Here is a 21,270-nt window from a genome sequence, read left to right as displayed (position 1 = left end):
TGGGGATAACTTATGTGACCTGGCTTCATTCAATATGCTGAGCATTTATTAAGCAACTACTGTTTGACAGGCTCTCTGCTAAAGTCTGAGGTTATAAAAAAAGAAATAAACAATATCTGCCTTCAAAGAACTCATGTTCTATTCAAAAAATTATTTGCTCAACTAAAAGAACATAAAATATACTCAAAGTTGATTCAGAAGTAGAAAGATTTTTAATAGCTGGAGAGATTCTAGAAAAGCTTTTGTTAATGTGTCTTGTACCTTTCCCATGGTGGAGATGAAAATATATGGAGTAGAAGTTACCGCAGTTAGCTGGATTTCAAACTATCAGGTTGGTCACACACAAAAGAGAAGTTTTAAATGACTAAATTGTATGTACAGTAAGTCTCCAGTGGAGTACAGAGATCTACGCTTGGCTCTAGCTCTAAAATATTTTTAATCATTGACTTGGATTTATTATAGATGGAACAAAGCTGGAAGGGCTAGTCAAAAGTAAGGTGCAAAAAGTTATAGTATTATTGAGCTGAATCTAATAAAATACATTCAATAAGGTTAAGTTGACATTGTAAGAACAAGATGGAAGAGACAGAGTTAGAGAGTGGTTTTTAGAAAAAAGATGTAAGGGTTTAATGGACTGCAAGCTTGATAAGGAACAGCCTGGTGAAACAGCCAAAGAAGTGAAGTGAATGATGGGATAGCTTTCGGAAGCAGGAGGATGAATCCCTCTGTACAGTGTTCTCAGTAGACATTCTCTAGACCATTGTGTTCAGGGATAAGTGACTTAAGGAGGTTGATAAGTTGCTGATGGTCCAAGAGGAGCAACCAGGATGATGAGAAGAGTCTGGAATCTGTAACCTGTGTACATTGGCTGAAGGAAGTGGAGGGGGGGTTAATATGGAGAAGAGAAGACTCAAAGCGGACATGAGAAGAGTCAAGAAGGTTATATAAAGAATGGTTTAGACTTGTTCTCTTTGGTCCCAAAGGAACATGGATGTAAGCTGTAACATGGTAAATTTAGGCTCAATGTCAGGAAAACTCCCTAATTGTGATGGCTCTTCCAAAGTGGAATAGGCTGCCTTGGAAGACAATGGCCTCCTTGGACATCTCCAGGAAAGAGGTCCAACAAGGAAGAACCTATTGAGTATATAATTCAGAGGATTTCTTTGGTGTGTTGATTGGGTTAGGAGGCAACTGCAGTCTCTTCCAGCCCTCAAATTCTATAATTCCATGAGTCAGTAAATCTCCTTCTTGGAGGTACTACTTTTCTACCTTATTGGGGTTATTGGAAGGTATGTTACATTGGCTCTTGATCACACATTGTTACCATTCAGTCATTTCAGTCTTATCTGACTCTTCATGACCCCATTTGGGGTTTTCTTGGCAAAGTTATTTTAGCGGTTTGTCATTCCCTTCTCCAGCTCATTTGATATATGAGCCTACTGAGGCAAACAGGGTAAAGTGACTTGCCCAGGGTTATACAGCTATAAGTACCTGAAGTTAGATTTGAACTCAGAATGATGAGTCTTTCTGATTCCAAGCCCAGTGCTGGCCACCAAGTTGCCTTTGAATCACAGGCCTGAGGTTCAAATACTTCCTCTATTGTTTTTACCTGCTGACCCCAGGTAAGTCCCTTAACCTCTTTGGGCCTCAGTTACTCCATCTATAAATTGAGGGAGTTGGATTAATTGACACTTTAGAAACCATCTTTTCTACAGCAAGGAGATTTCAGAAGCAGAGTATGAACCCTGGCCCTTCAGTCTCCTTTCCTATTCTTCTAGCCCATGCTGCTTTCAATTACTAGTGACAGGATTAATTGGTAAGGATTAAGGTGCTATAGAGACACCAGTTATTATTCGTCCTTAGCCTGCTTCTCCCTGGCTTCCTCTGGTTTTGTCATTTGTCCTCCCTTCACTAACAGGCAGTTAATTTTCCAGACCCTTTTCTTTTTCACTCTTTGAACATTGGGCAAAGAGATTCCAATGTGTATTGAAGAGCCTTTGGACATCAATAGTTAGCATTTATATATGACTTCATAGTTTACAAATCACATCCCAGCCAAGAGGTTTGTGAAGCCAAGATTATAAGGATGATTGTCACACATTTTATAGATGAGGAAACAAGCTCAGGGAAGGGAAATTATTTGCCCAGGGTCACACTGCTCAGAGATAGCTATTGTCACCTGATTTCATATCTCCTGCTCTTTTCATTGAGCCAAACTCTGATCAATGGAAAGAAAGGAAAGGGATGATTTCATACCTGCCTTTCTTTCTGTGGCTCCTTCAAAGTTGTGCCTTATTGAAAGATGACATGGGGGACAAGAAGAGAAGCTATGGTCCAACCCAATGTTTTCATGCCAATTCTTAGTTTCCCATTGATCAGAGGAAGTTTGGCTCAATGAAAAGAGCGAGAGATATGAAATCAGGTGGCAGTAGCTATCTCTGAGCCCTGTGACCCTGGGCAAATAATTTCCCTTCCCTGAGCTTGTTTCCTCATCCAACTTCCAATGACAATTTAGCTCCTCCACTCTCACCCTCTTTGCTAAACCTTCACTGGAAGTTGAGATAGATCACAAATAATTAAAAAAATAAATTACATAAAGCAGAAATGACCTCTTACTTTAAATTTCCCCCATAATTAGCACAGAGCTTTGCCCCTTAGACAATGGCTATTGAATGAATGAAAAACATTTTCAAAAAATGAGAACTGAACCAAACAATGTGCTCATATGGAAGTAGCATAAATGTATAAAGTCCTTGAGGCTAGGAGATATTTTTGTGAACTGGGGACTTTTTTCAGGTACCTGGCATAGAACCTAACACATAATGGACGATTAATAAATGCTTAGTGATTGATTGATGTTAAATCCTCTCAGTAAACATAAGCCCTTTGAATAGAGGAACCTTTTTTGTTTTGATCTTTGCAACTCCTGTGCCCAGCACATTGTAGGTGACCAGAATTGATTGAATAGATGTCAATACCATAGAATGTAAACTTCCCAGAGACAAGAGCTCTTTGACTTTTGTCTTTGACTCTCCAGTGCCTAGGGCAGTACTTGTAGTAGACCCTTAATGCTTCTTTAATTGAATTAAGTTGAAAGTAGGGAAGGAAAAGGCAGGAGGATGTCAGAAAGCCATGGGTGGTGATTTCTTTCTGAACTTAGTCTATGAGCAGTCCCATGGGCCCCAAGAGTAATTCTACAGAGCTCTAACTCATCAGACCATACCAATCCTGCTGTAATGCAGCCTGTCCCTGCTTCCCCTTGGTTAAGTAATGTAGAATGAACGTTACAGCCTGATAAACTTTAAGATAGGCTCTAAGCTTGGCAAAGGGAAACTGGGCTTGGTTAATAATGGGAAAAAATCACTGGAGCAAAGGGTCTGGAAGTTACTAAGGGATTAAATTCTTGATCCCAGCAATTGTAGAGCAACAGAAGGAGGGAAGTGGTGCAGAGACTGAATGAGCTGGAGCTCCTTTGTGCCCTCTTTGTGGCCCCTCAGAGTTCTGACCAGCAGCCAATAGAGTAGCGTACTCCCAGAGCTGAGCTTCTTAAGACAAATGAGAGAGCTGTCCATGGTCTGAAAGTAGTAGCATCTTGGGCATTCTATCTTAGCTAATATATCTATTACCTTTCATATCAAGGAGGAGCTTAGAGTAGAAGACCTAAGCTAAGGCAACCCAAGAAAAGGTCAGTTTTATCCTCAACTTCCCTTCCCAATGCCCACTTATTCACATAACCTAATATATAATCAAACAATTCCAACAAACTAAATTTTGCTTCAAATACAAAAAGGCCAGGAATTAGTTAGAAATCACTTTATATGTAAGCTTACATAGCAAATTCAATTTTTGACTAGGTGCTAAGTATTTCCATAACTGGGGGCACAGAGCAACAGTGAATGAACACAGAATTTTTCATCTACAATAAACTCCCTAAAGCCAAAGATAAAGGAATCAAGTGGGCCATTATATTTGGTCCCTAGGCTTAAAATGAAGGCTGGTGTAGTGGATAGGGTATCCTCCCTAGAGTCAGAAAGACCTGAGTTGAGGCTGGATTTCAACCTCTTACCCTTACTAGCTGTCCAACTCTGGGCAAGTCAATTAATACTTTCCCCCAATTTCACATCTGTAAAATAAGCTGGAGAAGGAAATGGCCAACAAAACCCCAATGGGATGACAAAGAGTTAGTCGTGGCTGACAATGACTAACCAACAAACAAAGCTTTAAAATGAGCTAATTATCATAACAGGTGTTCCACAAGTACTGCTAATAGAAATATTGGAGGCAACCACATGGCACAGTCCAACGTCCTCCTTTACCCATAAGGAAATTCATTACTATTGAGCTTCAGTGGCTTGTCCAATGTCATGCCTGTCCTACATGGTAGAATCAGTGATCAAAACCAGATTGTTGGCCTCCAAACCCCTGGCCTTCTTTCTATAGGATCAAGAAGTTTTTAACAATGATAACCCTGGAACTCTGTTAAGATTTAATTATCACCAAACACCTCTTCCTAAGTGGTCAATGCCTTTCCCAATGACTGCTTCCTGTCTTCTCAAATTGCAGATTTTAAGTGGGCCCATGTTTGACTTACTGATCTCAGCCACTTTTCCCTTTCTTCTGACAGGTTAACAATTTGGAGGGCTCCTCCTGCAGTGAAGCCACATGGGCTCCCTTACCTGCACAATGCTGCTCTGGCCTCCAGTGGACTTTGGCCCCTTCTCTTTGGCACGCTCGGGCATAAGCCAGGAAGGATTCACAATAGCAGTTCTTATGGACCGGACACTCACACATGTCTGTCACACAGGACCTGTAGGGAGACAGTGGGCAAAGATAAACATCAGAATTCCCTCAAACCATCACATGGCACACAGTCCCGTCCATGCCCGAAATGCACTCTCCTCTCTTCTGCCTTTTAGAATCTCTTGCTTCTTTCTAGACTCAACTCAAGGAGTTGTATGTAAAACCTTTTTCTGCTTCCCCTCATTGTTAATAATTTTATATCCAAATACAGACTTCTCCCATAGAACGTAAAATGCTTAAGGACAGAAATTGCTGTATTTGGGTAAAAGTGTTTGTGCCATTAGCACTTAGCCCACATAGTCTCTGGCCTATAATATGCACTTAGTAAATGCTTGTTAAATGACTAATAGATAACAATATTTATGAAGACTCTCCTTGAGAAAGATTCTACATATCACTACTACTGCTGTTGCTGCTGCTGCTTCTACTACTACTACTCCCACTCCCACTATATCATTATTTACATTTTACTGATAGGGAAACTGAAACAGAGACATTAAAATGGATGACCTTACTTGCCTAAGGTAAACAGCTAATCAATGGAAGATTTAGCATTCAATCAAGTCCTCTGACAACAGATCCTCACTCTCCACAACACCATAATCATTTCTCTTGGTCTACCATCCTTGAGGTCTGTGATCTGAACACACCCACTGGACTGAGGCAAATTGGAGAGCTAAATCATTCATAAAAAGTTTGGCTGTTCTACAAAGGCTGGATCCTTTTGTGAACAACATGGCAAAATAGTCCTTGAGTTTTAGGGAGAGCCATAAACAGCAGTTGTGTTCCTGGGACAAGTGTAATTATAGGAAAGAGAAATTATAACATGGGTCAAGGATAGCCTCTATTAGTGGAAGGTAGGGATGGCCTTTGGAAAAAAAAGAACTGGCTGGGAACCAAAATGGTAGAATAAGCAGTAAGTTGTCCAAAGTTCTCCAATATTCACTACCAAAGAACTATAAAATAGATCCTTAAAATAATGCCTGGAACAGTAGAATTTTATAAAATATGGATGAAACAATCTTTTATCTCAAAAAAAAAACCTGAAAGACTTTAAGGAAAACACTGTCTCATTCAGGTAAAGGATAGAAAGCATCCCAGCAAGTCAGCAGCAACCCCTACTTTAGCAAACCAGCAGTAGATCCTGAGCCCCCATGCAGTGGAGCAGACAAACATCAACCCCAGGACCCTCCCAGCCATATCTATCAGTATAGCCAGGAGAATGAACAGATACCACCTCTGAGAACCATCATAAGCTTCAGCATAGCCCCAGCAAACAGGTAGGTGCTAATCCTATGGGTGCCTAAGCAAACAGGCAACCATCAGCCCCATCAGGAAATCTTCAGCACAGCCCTGGGCAAAGAGTGGCCTTAGTGGCCATTCCATCAAATGCTTCAGTGCAGCCTGGGGGATGCAGAAACATTCTACTGGCCTCAGCACATACCAGACACCATCACTAGGACCCCAGCTCAGAACCACATTAGCTGCCAGACCCCATAGTCTTCAGGATCACTAGCCCCCCCCCCCCCAATGCAGCACCAGAAAAAAAATGTCTCCCATGGGCCTGAGGACAATAACAGTGCAGCACCAGCTAAACAGTCAGAACCTGCAGCCTCTGGCAGAAGTCTGAAAAGAGTGAAATCACCAACAATGAAGATGAAATTAAAACATTCATTAGGAAATATTTTGCCCAATTATATGTCAATAAATCTAACAATATGAGTAAAGTTAATGAATATTTATGAAAACATTAAATTACTTAGATTAATAGATCAGGGAAAAAATTGCCTGAATAAGTCCACCTTAACAAAATCATTCAAACAAGTTATTAATGAACTCCTTAAGAAAAAATCCCCAGGGCCAGATAGGTTCACAAGTGAATTCCATCAAACATTTAAAGAACTAGTATTCCCAATACCCATATTAACGACTTGGGGAAAATAGGCAAATCTTATCACACACATTTTATGTGCAAACCAGGAAGAGCTAAAAAAGAGAAAGAAAATTATAGATCAATTTCAGTAATGAATATTGATGGAAAAAATTTGAATGAAATACTAGCAAGATGATTACAGCAATGTATCACAAAGATTATATTCTATGACTAAGTGGGATTTATACTAGGAATACATGGCTGGCTCAACATTAGTAAAATCATCAACACAAAATTGTCATATCAATAATAAAACCAATTGAAATTATATGACTATCTAAATAAATGCAGAAAAAGCTTTTGACAAAATTCCTATTCCTATTAAAAACATGAGACAGCATAGGAATAAAAGAAATTTCCTTAAAATGATAAGCAGTATCTATTTAAAATCATCAGCAAACATTATCTATAATGGGGATAAGTTGGAAGCTTTCCCAACAAGATTAGGGGTGAAGCAAGGATGCCCATTATTTTCATAATTAGTCAATATAGTACTAGAAATGTTGATTATAACAATAAGAAAAGAAAAGGAAATCAAAGACTTAAAATAGACAATGAGGAAACAAAACTATCACTCTTTGCAGATGATATCATGGTATACTAAGAAAACCTCAGAGAATCAATCAAAAAACTACTTTAAATAATTAACAATTACAAAGTTTCAGGATATAAGATAAACCCGAATAAATCATCATTCCTTTATATGACCATCAAAACCCAGCAGCAAGAGATGAAAAGGAAAATTCCATTTAAAATATATGTAAACAATATAAACTACCTGAGAGTCTATCAACCCAGAGAACTATATTGACACAATTACCAAACACTTTTCACACAAATAAAGTCAGATCTAAACAATTGGAAAAATATCAGTTGCTCATGGGTAGGTCAAGAAAATATAATAAAAATGACAGTTCTGCCTAAAGTAACTTACTTATTCAGTGCCTTACCAATCAAACTACCAAAAATTTATTTGATAGAGCTAAAAAAATAACAAAATTTACTTCAAAGAACAAAAATTAAGGAATATCAAGGAAATTAATGGGAAAAAATACAAAAGAAGGTAGCCTAGCAATACCAGATTTTAAACTATATCAAAAAGTAGTATTCTTCAAAACTATCTGGCACTGGCTAAGAAATAGAGAGGTGCATCAGTGGAATAGAATGGGTACAAAAAACCCAGGAGCAAATGATCATAGTAACCTAGTTTTGATGAACCCAAAGATTTCAGGTTTTAAGGGTAAGAATTCAACAAAGCTGTTTGGAAAACTGAAAAACAATAGAGTACAAACTGGGTATAGACCAACATCTCACACCATATACCAAGATGAGCTCAAAATGTGTATATGATTTAGACATAAAGGAGATACCATAAGCAAATTAGAAGAACAAGAAATGGTATACCTTTCATATCTTTGAAGAAGGGAAGATTTATGACCAAACAATAGGTAAAGCACTACAAAATATAAAATCAGTAATTTCATATAATAAATTTAAAAGGTTTTGTGTGAACAAAATCATGCCACAAATATTAAAAGGAAAGCAGAAAGTTAGAAAACAATCTTTACAGCAAATGTCTCTGATAAGAGCTCATTTCTCAAATATGGAGAGAACTTAAATCATATTTATAAGAATAAATTGTCAAAGCATATAAACAAGCACTCTTCAGATGAAGAAATCAAAGCTATAGGTATATGAATAAGTGCTTTATCTGTTTTGGTTAGAGAAATGCAAATTTAAACAATACTGAGGTAAGTATCTCACATCTATCAGATTGACTATGTGACCAAAAAAAAAAACAACAGAAAATTGTAAATGTTGGAGAAGATGTGGAAAAATTGAGACACTAATGAATTGTTGATAGAGTTATGAACTGGTCCAACTATTCTGGAGGGCTATTTGGAACTATGCCCCACGGACAACCAAACTGTGCATATTCTTTGATCCAGCAATACCACACAAACAGGTCTGTATCTCAAAAAGATCATGAAAAAGGCAAAATGACCTTAATGTGCAAAAATATGTATATCAGTCCTTTTAATAGTGGCAAAATATTGGAGGGGAGACATATCAATAGGGGAATAGTTGAATGGTTGTAGCATGTGGATGTAATGGAAAAGTATTGTGCTATAAGAAATGATGAACAGGCAGATGTCAAAAAAATCCTAGAAAGATTACTAATACAAAGTACTATGTACAGTAGTAAAAAGTACAAAGTAAAATGAACAGAACCAGGAAAACATCAGCAAAATTGTGTGATGATCATCTATGAATGACTCAGCTTCTCTCAGTAATACAATGATCCAAGAGAAACACAAAGAATTCACAAAGGAAAATGCTATCCACATCCAGATAAAGAACTCATGGACTCACTGTTTTCAGTCACTTTATTCTTTTTTGTTGCTATTTGTTCCCTTTTGATCTGTTTCTAGTGACTAATATGGAAATATGTTTTATATGATAGCCTATGTCTATGTTTATATGTTATCCTATGTCAAATTGTCACCATTTTAAGAAGAGAGGAGAGGCAGGAAGGAAGGAGAAAAAATTGTAACTCAAAATCTTAAAAAAATGAATGCTAAAATTATTGTTATTGAGGAAAAATAAAATACTATTAAAAATAAAAATAAAAAAGAGCTAGTAGCCAAGGAAATGTATAATGGTACTATCTGCTGCCTCAAAACTTTCCAAACATAGTATGGCTTAAGATGGAGGGGAGTAAATGTACACCAGTTTTTGGCCGCCACTGGAGCTCAGGGTCAAGAAAAGAAAGTATTGAGGAAAAGAAGATAAGATTCTCCTGGTCAGGACTGTTGGTACTTTCTAAATTTGCTACCCTAAGATAAATATACAATGGCCTTACCCTAGTTATGGCTTTCACTTCAAAATTAGGCTGTAAAGAATAATCTTATCTTTATCCTCCAGGTAACTCATCACAAATGAATTTGGATTAAATACCAACCATATTATACATAAACTGCCAATTCAGATTAGGAAAATTAAATATGGACACATTCAAAAGGACGCAGATATGTTTGTGCAAAATTAGTGTGTGGCTGTATCCTTGCGATAATATGTTACATGGATCACACCATCTAAGAAATGAATGGGATAACAGAAAGTAAAGAACTTGTTCTATTTGTGGAAACCCTGGGAAGGCAGGGATTTTTTGACTTCTGTCCTTTAATCCTCAGGACCTGGAATAAAATGAGTGCTTAATTAATTCTTATTGAATCTAATTGAATTGTATGACAAAAGCATTTATTGACAAATGCACCCATACTTTCAGGCTCCTCAGTTTGCAGTCCTTGATATTTGGAGAGAGAACAGACTTAAACCATCCTCCGGAGTTCAACATCCCTGCTCCGGTTGTGGAATGGATGTTAACAGAAGAGCAGCATTCAAAATAAAAGATATAGTAGTTTCGACTCTACAACTGATCAGATGCAATTGAGGTATTGTGCTCAATTCTACATGCTGCATTTGAAAAGGGAAACTGGCAAACTGAATGGTATCCGAGTAGGAGGGAGTGATGGGAATGGCATTCAAAACACATAATAAACAGAGATCTGAATTAAGAATAAGCCAGGTGGGCTTGTACACCTGCAGCTCATGGCCCCGTTGCCTCATGGGTAAATTGGCTGCCTTCTCCCCATGGCTTGCTTCAGGAAGAAAATGATGCTATTTATGGACTGCACAAGACTACACAAGGAATATTTTGTCATGTCATCCACCAAAGGTCCCAATATTTGCACTCTGTAATGTTTATGTTATTTTAGCTCTTCAACTCGACTGTTCATTTGCTTCTTCTCATACCACAGACACTTCTCCATAAAAGAGAAAGTCTAATGCTAATGCAAGTTGGGAGTATGCTTAGAAGAGTCATGATAATTCTCCTCAAACGTCTGAAGGACTCTCAAGGTCTGGCCATATGTTTTTAATCAGGGCCACTTTGATTCTGCCCATCATTCCCACATAAAATTTGAATTCTACTCAACGACCACCCTGGGCTCTAACGGGTGAGCTTTTTATTTCATGTTGCCGAGAACCTCATCAAACCTTACTTCCATAACATATAAACTCTCCCACCAATAGAGAGTAAGTTCTTTGAGGACAGGAATTGCCTTGTTTTCTTGCCTGGAACAAGGCACAAGTACTTAATAAAGCTCTAGCTAGCTAATAGAGGCAAAGGTTTAAACTTGATATAAAGATGGACTCTCTCATTGTCATAGGAACACAACATGCTGAGGAGAGTCAAAATGTTGAACACATTAGCTCAAAAAGGCTTAGGTTTCTCATTTCATCCAGGGCCATCTCCAAATTTCTTAATCTACATCTGGCCACTGGACCCAGAAGGCTCATGGGGGGGAGAGGGAGGCAGGTGGTTTTGCACAGCTCTCCCTTATTTAAATCCAACTCACTAGCCCATCATGGTTTCACCTCCCAAAAGGGTCCAACAAAGGACAAACATAGGTCCATCAAAGTTGCCATGACACACCGTTACTGTTAGTGTGCACAGTGCTCCCTAGTTCCTGCTTGCTTCACTCACTGAGCTGATCTTTGAGGGGAGAAAAGCATCCCAAGAGGCAGAAACAAGAAAGGAGAGCATTCCAGGTGGTGGAGGGGGCAGTCCAGGTGGGAAAGATGGAATGTTGAATGTTGGGAAGTAGGTCAATGCAGCGGGAATAATCAGCGGAGATTGGTGTGGAAAGAAAGGTCCAAACCTGGCAACAGAAGACTTTCAGTGTCAGCAGCAGGGAGCCATTAATGCTTCTGGAACTGGGGAGCAACATAGTCAGTTCCATGCTTTAAGAATAGGGCTAAGTCCTAATGTATAAATGGCAGTATTCTGAAATGAAGGCTGTCAAGTAATGTGATATTCCTATATTGCAGTTTACATGTCTATATTCCATACAGTTAGATGGACTTGTAATTCTCTCCCTTACTAAAGAAAACATGTTTCCAACATTAGAGCTATAATCAAAACACTCAACATTTCTCTGCTCCCTAACAACGGCACATCTTAGAGTTTCCTGCCCTCGTTGCCAATGCAGATGCCCCTTTAGGGAAGCAAAGAAAACCAAGTGTGTCTGGGTTTCTCACCCAGGTACAGAAAGCCATGTATGGATGATTGACAAAATGCCCCAAAAGCTTAGGTGTGAACACCAAGCCTAAAATCCATCCTCCCCCAGAGAAAACCCGGGCAAGAAGAGGGGCAGCCCGACATATGGAGGCCAGACACCTCGACGTAGGTTCTTCAGCAACCCCCAGCCCCGCTGGGAAAGAGTCCTGTTACAATGGGACTTTGTAATCTGGAAGCCAGGCTGCCTTAGAGAGAACACTGGGCCGGAACAGACTGCTGCAGCAGCAAGAAGGGGAAGGGGGTGGGGAAAGCTGACAAAGGAGAAGCAGAGGTCCTTAACCTGGCATCCAGGAACTTGTACTCCTTCTGGTTCAGTACTTTGAAATTTGCATTCTAAAATCACTGGCTTTCTTCAGCCTGTTTTAATTTATGCAGTTAAAAACTTAATCTGAGAAGGGGTCTACCCACAGACATCAGACAGCTAAAGGGGTCCCCACCAGAAAAAAAAGGGAAAGAATCTCTGGCCCAAATGATTTCTGAAGGCCCTCTAACTGAGCTCTAAGATCCCATAATACTTTGCCGAGGCCGCGGTTCTCCACCCGTGCTGGAAAGAGAGAACAAGAATGAGAATCCAGCTGTTTAGTGGCTCGAAGCCTATAGGTGTGGAGGATGAAGCAATCCAACCAGCATGGATTCTGTTGAGTGGACAGAAATGAAACCAGCCAAGTTGGGTAAGCCCCAGACCTCTAAACAGGACCCATAAACCTAAGTTCTTTTAAAGGGTCTTTGTTCCAACCCAAATAGAATGGCGCAGAAGTAACTGGAAGCAGGAGCTAATGCAAGACTGTGTCACTGAGACATCCTGCTTTAGGAAAATAATAATAGGTAAACATATATATATTTATATATTTATAAACATTCAAATAGATCTACAGTACATATATGTATATCCATATAAGCATACATATATGTGTATATATGTGTGTACATATATACATGTGTGTATGTATACATGTGTGTATATATATATATATATATATACCTTTGAGAGATCACAGATTCATTAAGTGTTTAAGTGTATTATATACATATATATAATATATAAAGAAGGTTTAAATTGCTTTCTATATATGATCTTGTAGATAATATACTCTAAAGGTACTGTCTGTCATTAATATTTCCATCTTACAGATAAAGAAAATAAGAGAGACGAGTTGCACAATTAACGAGTGTCTAAGGCAGTATTTGAATTCAGGGCTTTATAATGACAAGTCCAATGCCCTGTCTCCTGTGACACATGAACTTTCTCTTTGTTGCCCTGAAACAAAGGCCCACATTTCTAAGACCAATATTCTCCTGCTTGGCTTGTGTAGCTGTGAATCACAAAACTGAAGAACTAAAAATTAGTTCTTGCCCATGGGCATGGGAGAGGTGCGTGATGGGGAAAAGTAAGCTAGAATGCACACTAAATAAGGAATGGTGAGGGGACCGTTTGCAGCAGCTGTCTCTGTTAGGATGATTGGGATCGCCCTGCACTGATCCTAATTCATCTCTACAAATCAGTTCCAAATTCTACATCGGGCCAAACCCTCCAAAAATCTGTCGTTTCCCCCTGCCCCCAGCCCTAAGTCTTTCCTCCGAGCCAGGCAGCCCCACTTCCTCTGACCAGTCTCCATGGGACACAGACTTAAGGCCTTCTTCCTCATGGCTGCCGTGCTCTGGGCAGACACTTCCTCAGATGGAGGACCTAAAAGGTGGGTTCATATTCCACGGTCAAAAAGGACAAATATCCAGTAGGAATGGGGTGATTGATGCATGTGGTCCCACCCACACCCCTTCAATCCCATCATGCAGTTGCCAAGCCTTCGAGAAAAATTCAATAATCATCACCTCCTGCCAGTCCCAACAACAATAATTTTTAACAGAGCTCAACCAAGGCTTTCAAATGGCTAAGAAAAACGGACATGTCAATACTGACAACATTCCCGGGCCAGAAAGCCTCATTATTCTTATTATAGCAAGAAGTTACAGGAATAGTGTCAGAGCAGTGCAGGGTTCTGGGCTGACAAGCCAGCCCAGCTCAGCTGGGTTCTAGTCCCTTGATCCATTGGCCATTATTTAGCCGTGTTCCCTTGGACAAGCTTCCCAATCCCTCTGGCTTTGTTTCCCTCCTATGTAAAAATTAGGGGCAAACTAGAGGGTCTCAAAGGTGCTTTCCAATGTTCTTTAAGATTGATGAAATCCGTGTTTGAGAGAATCAGCCTGAAGCATCAGTGCAAATAGGGAGTGAGTGAGGGAAGATGGCACATGTGGGTGAATGATGCCCAGGGAATGAGGAGGCCCCTAAGAGTTGGTCTGATCCCCTGGGGCCATGTTCCTGGGCCTTCCTTTGGAAGAAAGCAAAGGCTGTTATGTAATCAGAACTGCATGAATTTTAATTGACAACACAGCTCGAGGAGGCTTGGAATATTTTGGAATTCTGTTCTGGAGCAAAAGACCATTTGGTTTTAGATCCAATATTCATATTTTTCTTTATAAGGACAGATGAATAATACATGGGAAACGAGGCGAACCAGGGACTTTCTCAGATTCATAGAGAATTTCAGCTGGCTTCCCTCGGTCTTTGTTTTCCTAACACAGAAGGTTTGTGCAGGCATTTTTTTTGGCTCTGCATCAATGATGTCTTTTTTAAAAACTGCATTGTATTAATTATCTAATTTGATCCTCATAGCAACCCTGTCATGTAGGAGCTATTATTATTCTCCTTTTACAGGTGAAAAAACCAAGGCTGACAGAGGTTGTGACTTTGTCAATATATACAATAAAATACATAGGATGACAAAGGAAACCAGTTGTTTTGAAATACAGCTACCAGAATGGAGAAAGAACCCAGGTTAAAAACTCCTGGTATATGTGAAAGGTGATTTAAATAGTCCTAGAGGTTCAAAGTGTGATTTAGATGGTCCGAGAGATTCAAAGTGTAGATAGGTGCTCAACTCCTAAAAAATGTTTAAAATGAACATCTACTTTGTTTAAAGTTCCAGGGGTTATTCCTTTGTTCTAATCAGTTCCCAAAAAATCTACGAAACCACAGGAAACAATATGGTTCCCCTAAAAAAAGTCTTCTTATACCTTCTGATTTTTTGATTTTTTTTTCTAAAAAGAAAGAAGACTTTCAATTCAATTCACCAAAGAAAATCAAGGAATGTTCCAGTATGAATTCCTGTCCATCTCCTTCTGTTCATTTAGTTCTACTGAATTCAGTTGTTTTTCACTCATTTTTTATTTCATCCTGACTCTATTTGGGATTTTCCTAGAATGGTTTGTCATTTCCTTCTCCAGCTCATTTGACAGATGAGGAAACTGAGGCAAACAAAGTCAAATGACTTGCCTAAGATCACATAGCCAGCATCTGAGGACAAATGTGTACTCAGGAAGATGAGTATCTACTATACCACTTTGTTGTTCCATACATAATGAATACAACCAAGTAAATTATAAAGATGCTCGGTCCTGATTCTAGAGTCAAATTGGCCCTGTCCTTAAGGAGTTGTTCTAGTTCAGGGAGACAGGACCAGTCTCCTTGCTCCATCCCTTCAATGCCTGGTCCTGATAGAAATGGATAAGGACCCTGGAAAAAAAAACTCACCAGATTTTTACCGGTTTAGAGTAAAGTCTTGTGAAATACAAAGAAAACCAGTGATATTGAAATTTAGTTATTAATATTTTTAAAATAAATAAACAGACCCCATTTTAGAGAGTGATCTGGGGACACTGAGAAACGCACAGTCTTATCCAAGGGCAGACAGCCAGGATGTGTCAGAGACAAGCCTTGAACACAGGTTTTCTTGAATTATTATCTAAGGTTATGAGATGCCTCCCAGTCAAGGCTGCCAGGTTCTTAAACATTGATTTTGTTTTTAAAAGACCATATGCATATGTATGTATATACATGTATGTATGTACATGAATATATGTGTATATATATGACCATAAATGTGTGTTTATACACACACACACACACACACACATATATATATATATATAGGTTCAATAGAGAGAATAGCATTTTGAAAGAAATGATTGAAGAGTAAAAGCAATAGTAATTTTTTCTGTTAGAAACCTACACAAACCCAATGATTTTCCTTTGATGATCCCCCTGCCCAGCACGGAATGACTTGTGAGCTGATCTTCCAGAAAGCAGCGCATTTTGCAATCAGCCTTTCACATTTTCCAGAGTAGGGCAATTTTTTTCTTGTGTACCTTTCTCTTGTGTACTCCCTGTCCTTATGGGAAAGCCCTGGGACCCTCGGTCAATAAGAGAAGACATTGAATTTTCTTCCTTCCACTGGGGGTCTCTAGTACTAGACCTCTTCATCCTAAAGTAAGAGCCACTGCTGTTCTTAAAAGTGATTGATCTGTTCTTAACAATTATCTGCTTGAGAAAGGTGAGGAAACATCACTAGAACTTTTGTTTGCAGAGGTGAGGAACCATGGGTGTGATATATAGTCAGATCTAAGACATATGCTAATTGCTTTGGCTAAAGATTCCCCCCCCTCCATTCTTTGTTAAAGGAGAGGCTGGAAGGTCCTCCCTCAAGTTGTCCCCCAACTTTCCTGGCTCCCTTTAGGATTCAGTTCATATCTCACCTTCTGAGGGAGAAGGCCCTGCTCAGACACCTCCATCTCTCTCGGAGATTAATTCCCCTTGCAACATCTATATTTTATTTATTTGCATGTGCTCTGTCCCAGTAGACTGTGATCTTCTTAAGAGCAGGCCTTGGCTTTTGCCCTTTTTAATATCGTATTGGGGATTTTATAACCCATTTGGGGTTTCCTTGGCAAAGATACTGCTTCGCCACCTCCTTCTCCAGCTCATTTTATGGAGGCAGGAACTACCACAGAGTTAAGTGACCTGCCTAGGGTCACACAGCTAGGAAGTGTCTGAGCCAAATCTGCACCCTGGGCTTCCTGGCCTAACTCATGCGCTTGCCCACCCAGCTGCCCCTGGGCCTGTAGGGGAAGTACTTGATACATGCTTGGTGACTCACTTCAAAAAGGCTCGTTGACAGTCCTTCTAACGAAGGGCTGCCTGGGTGGGCAGGAAAGGAGGGGAAGGACTGTCTGAAAGAAGAAGAAAATAAAAGCCAAAAAGAAGATTTAAAAAGAAAGAACAGCTCTTGGGAGGTGGGAAAAGCATTTGCTTTTCCCTAAGGTGTATCTGAACATCTCGGGGTCGTTCAAGGTCTCCCCACAAGGGACACTAAGAGCAGACCCTTTTTTCTGTGGGGAAACTCCTGTGATTTCCATTTGGAAATTGTATCTGGGACCAAACCCAGCTCTGGCTGGAGTCACCTTCCTTCCAAGAGTGGAGGAGCCGGACCAAGTAAAGCTGAGGTCCCGGCGCCCTCTAGTGGTCACTGGAGTGGCCAAGCAGCCGCAGTCATTGGTACTCCTGGGCCCTCCCGACAAGCATCTCGCTTTCCTGCTGGGAGATGCCCTACTGAGTGTGACGGGCAGTCCAGCTGAGTTCAAATGGGAAGGACAGAAATAAGAAATGGCTGGCAAGATAGGCTGCCAGAGCTGTAGCCAGCCAGCTCAGGGCATTTGGTTGTAATCCTAGAATTGGGAACCAATGAAGGTTTGGGGGGACAGTAGAATCATTGCCCTCTGGCAATTCTCTAATCGCATCAGTAAGAACATTTCACTCTACAGAGGACTGATGGGAGAGGGGGGAGCAAAGCAAACAGGATGCCATTGTAGCTGACTGGCATGGCACGTGGTGTGAAGGGGAAAATGATGTGCCAGATGAATGGATATGTGGGAAGGGAAGAGGGAAGAGGCCCCAGTGGTTTAACAATGGAGAATGGAAAGCTGGCAAATTAGAGGCAGGAATGCCTTGGGAAGGAAGATAATAAGTGGGGGACACATTACATCACTGGGACATCCCAGTAGGGGTGTAGAAAAAGCAGAATTAAGGGGCTCAGAGGAGAGATGAGGACTGGATATACTGATCTGGTCATCACCTGCATAATCATTACCATTAAAGTCATAAGAGTAGATGAAGTTATACAAAGGAAGAAAAATGAAGATGGAAAGTGAAAAGGATGCTGGACAGAGTCACGAGGGAGCAAGACACTTGCATGATGAATCCAGCAAAGGAGTCTGAGAAGGAACAGTTAGGGAGGGAGGAGGAGAACGAGGGAAAAGCAATGTCACAGACACCAAGAGCATCAAAAGCTACATGGGTCAGGAAGGACGAGGACTGAGATGAGGTCATCAGCTTTGGCACTTAAGCTGACATCACTGGGAAGCTATGAGAAGCAATCCTACGAGAGAGGGGGGACCGGGTGCTGTGGTTCAAAAGGTGCTTGGGATGGGTTTGGGAGGTAAAGCTAGTGAGTGCGGACAACTCATTATAGGAGCCTGGAAGGAGAAAGTACAAAAGGAGAAATGAGAAGTACAAGAGGAGGAAATTCTCAGCTCTTCTATTTTCCAGTTGAATGTGAGGTGTCCTTCCCTAGCGCCTTTGATGCCAGAGGGACTGGAGGAATCCAGCACATGGACCCATTCTGTGGGGAAATCCTCCAGTCTGAGGAACAGCATCAAGGGAGAAGGTGCCCATGATGGGAGGAGGATCACAAAGGGCGGCGGGAGATAGTCCCAGAGAGCAAAGGAGGTGCTCAGCATCTGGAAGCCACATCCCAGCAATGTGCAGCAGCAAGCCACATCACTCCCACGGATTCAAAGGGTCTGGCTGTGCAACAGGCCTTTTCACAAGAGGCCGTGGCCCACGGCCAAGTCCCCGCAGAGGGTGAGGGAACAAATCCTGGGCTACGAGTGTTAATCCCCCCCCCCCTTGGCAGCGGCGGCTGCCCTCGGAGGAGGCGGAATGGTGTCAGGCTTTGGAGCTGCCCGATGTCTTTCATCAGAAAGCCCCAGCTCCTCTGGATCCCCAGTAAGCAAACATTCAGAGGCAATCACGATATGTCATGGAGCCTCTTCCATTAGGGACATGGCGCCTTTTGCCTAGCACTAACAGATACGGCACCCACATGGAAACTTCTCCAAGTACATGTCCTGGGAAGGCCCAATGAAAGCCCAAATAATGAACTCCGTACGCCTCTCCCTCTGCCTGCTTCCATGCCCTGTGCCAGCAGAGAGGGCAATGTGTCGGCTGCATAAGTGACAGAGTGCGAGGTCTGTTTTCTATAAGCAGAGGATGGGAAAGAGTCGCTTAGGAGCAAGAGACGAGCCACTAGCAACAACAGATTGACCTTGTTAAAGCGGTTAATAGCCACTGACACTGTTTATAGAGCACTTTAAAGGTTTGCAGAGCACACCACATAACATTATCTCGTTTGAGCCTTAAACAGCCCTAGGAGGTGGGTTCCCTGGCTATAATTATGTCTATTTTACAGAGAGGAAACAGGCTAACAATTAAGGATTATTTATAAGATGCTTATTATAGAGACAATAATCATCACATATGTATAATGTACACATTGTGTTTATTATATATTAATATTAATTATTATTTATATATGTAGTAGTAATAGTAGTAGTAGTAGTAACTATAGTAGTAATAGTGATAGTAGTAGTAGTAATAGTAAAGGTAATAGTAGTAATAGCAGTAGCAGTGGCAGTAATAGTAGTAATAGTGATAGTAGTAGTAGTAGTAGTAGTAGTAGTAGTAATAGTGATAGTGGTAGTAGTAGTAGTAGCAATTTAATTATAGCAGCATATTAATTATATAATAATTAATTAATGATATTAATGCTAGCATTTATATAATGCTTTAAGATTTGCAAAGATCCATTATCTCCTCACTACAGCTCTGTGAGTTAGGTGATATTGTTATCTATTTTTTTTTTTAACAGAGGAGGAAGTTGAGCCTGAGAAAAAATGAGATGATTTTCCCAGTCTGGATCAAATAGACTGTGTCTGAGGTAGAATTCAAACTCGGATCCCCTCTCATTCCAGTTTTAATGCTCAAACCTCTGTATTACTTAATTGCCATGTCTTCCTGACCCCAGGTTGTGTGTGTTTTTTCTATTTTACTACGATGCCTATTTCCATAAAAAGAGAGAGAGAAAGATGGGAGAAATTCTTTAAAGATACAAGTCTTTGTCTTCGGTAGTGAAGGAGAATATAATCCTTCTTCCCTTTACCAACTTCTTGTATGAAGAAGCATGGGGAAGTGATTAAAAATGGAAGGAACTTTCTGACCTAGATAATGCTATATCACCCCTCAGCCACTCATCAATGGGACCACCAGGTGTGAACACCAAAGAAATTCATTACCTTTCTAGGGTCACTTGAAGAAATCTGCAGCACATGGAAAAGAGGAGGGCAGAAAATCTGAATGAAATACATTGGGTAAAAACACAAATGGTCTTTATCCCCTTCATCCCAATTCCATACAAATAGAAAAGAGACCAGAAAATTAAAGATCTGGGTGAGAGGACAAAAAGGATTGAATGAAAATTGAAAAAGGCAAGAGCCAACTATGCGAGTCATGGGTTGTAATAAAGGGAATTATAATCATTATTTATCTCATACTCCCACATATTAGGAAAACAGTGCAGAGATGAGATTGGGAGTATCCCACGGCTTGGTACTCAGAAAGGAGAATCGGTTTAATAAGAATGTGAAGTTCTCAAGAATAATGTTCTGTTGATACTAGCCCAATTGATTCTGATTAGTCCTGCAAAGGCAGCTCATTTCAATTCAGTTGTTTGAAAAAAAAAAAAAAAAAAAGATGCTCAAGAGATGGAAGTGAAGGACTATAGAAACCCTACTCCCAGTGGGCTTCAAGTAAGTATGGCGGGCAAGAGAAATTTCACATAGCTTCACTTGGGGCCTCTCTCCTTTGCTTGTGTTTTGGGCAGTGAATGGTAACTATTATATTCACATAAAAGGCAAATTACTTAATTTCTCTGTACTTCAGTTTTGTCATCTGTAAAAGAGAGATTATAATAGCCCCAATCTAATGGGGTTATTGTGAGGATCGAATGGGCTAACATTTATGAAGTTCTATGAAAACCTTAAGATGCTGACTATTATTAGATAGCATTATTTATAACATATAATTTATTACATGTAATATATTCTTATAAAGTACTTTCATTATTATTAGGGCAGCTAGGTGTTACAGGGGACAGAGTACTGGACCTGAAGTCAGAAAGACTCATCATCCTGAGTTCAAATCTAGCCTCAGACACTGACTAGCTGTGTGACCGTGGGCAAGTCATTTTACCCTGTTTGTCCTAGTTTCTCCATCTGTAAAATGAACTGGAGAAAGAAATGGTAAGTCACTCTTTGCCAAGAGAACCCCAAAAGAAGTCAGAAAAAGCCAGACACAACTGAAACGACTGAACAAAAGATACTGCTAATATTGCTGCTGCTGTTGCTACTCCTACTCCTACTATTACTTCATTACTACTATTACTAT

General features: G+C 40.2%; 1 protein-coding gene across 1 annotated transcript in view; it reads right to left on the bottom strand.

Annotated features, from left to right (window-relative positions):
- Positions 1-21,270, bottom strand: part of BMPER (BMP binding endothelial regulator) — a 262,921-nt gene that overhangs the window by 6,327 nt on the left and 235,324 nt on the right. Inside the window, exon 14 of the mRNA XM_031952980.1 lies at positions 4,677-4,807. Within this exon, the coding sequence (XP_031808840.1) occupies positions 4,677-4,807 (131 nt within the window). The remainder of the gene's footprint in view (positions 1-4,676; positions 4,808-21,270) is intronic.

The sequence above is a fragment of the Sarcophilus harrisii genome, chromosome 1 (genome assembly GCF_902635505.1).
Source record: "Sarcophilus harrisii chromosome 1, mSarHar1.11, whole genome shotgun sequence".
Taxonomy (NCBI): domain Eukaryota; kingdom Metazoa; phylum Chordata; class Mammalia; order Dasyuromorphia; family Dasyuridae; genus Sarcophilus; species Sarcophilus harrisii.
This window is presented reverse-complemented; position numbering and strand designations above follow the sequence as displayed.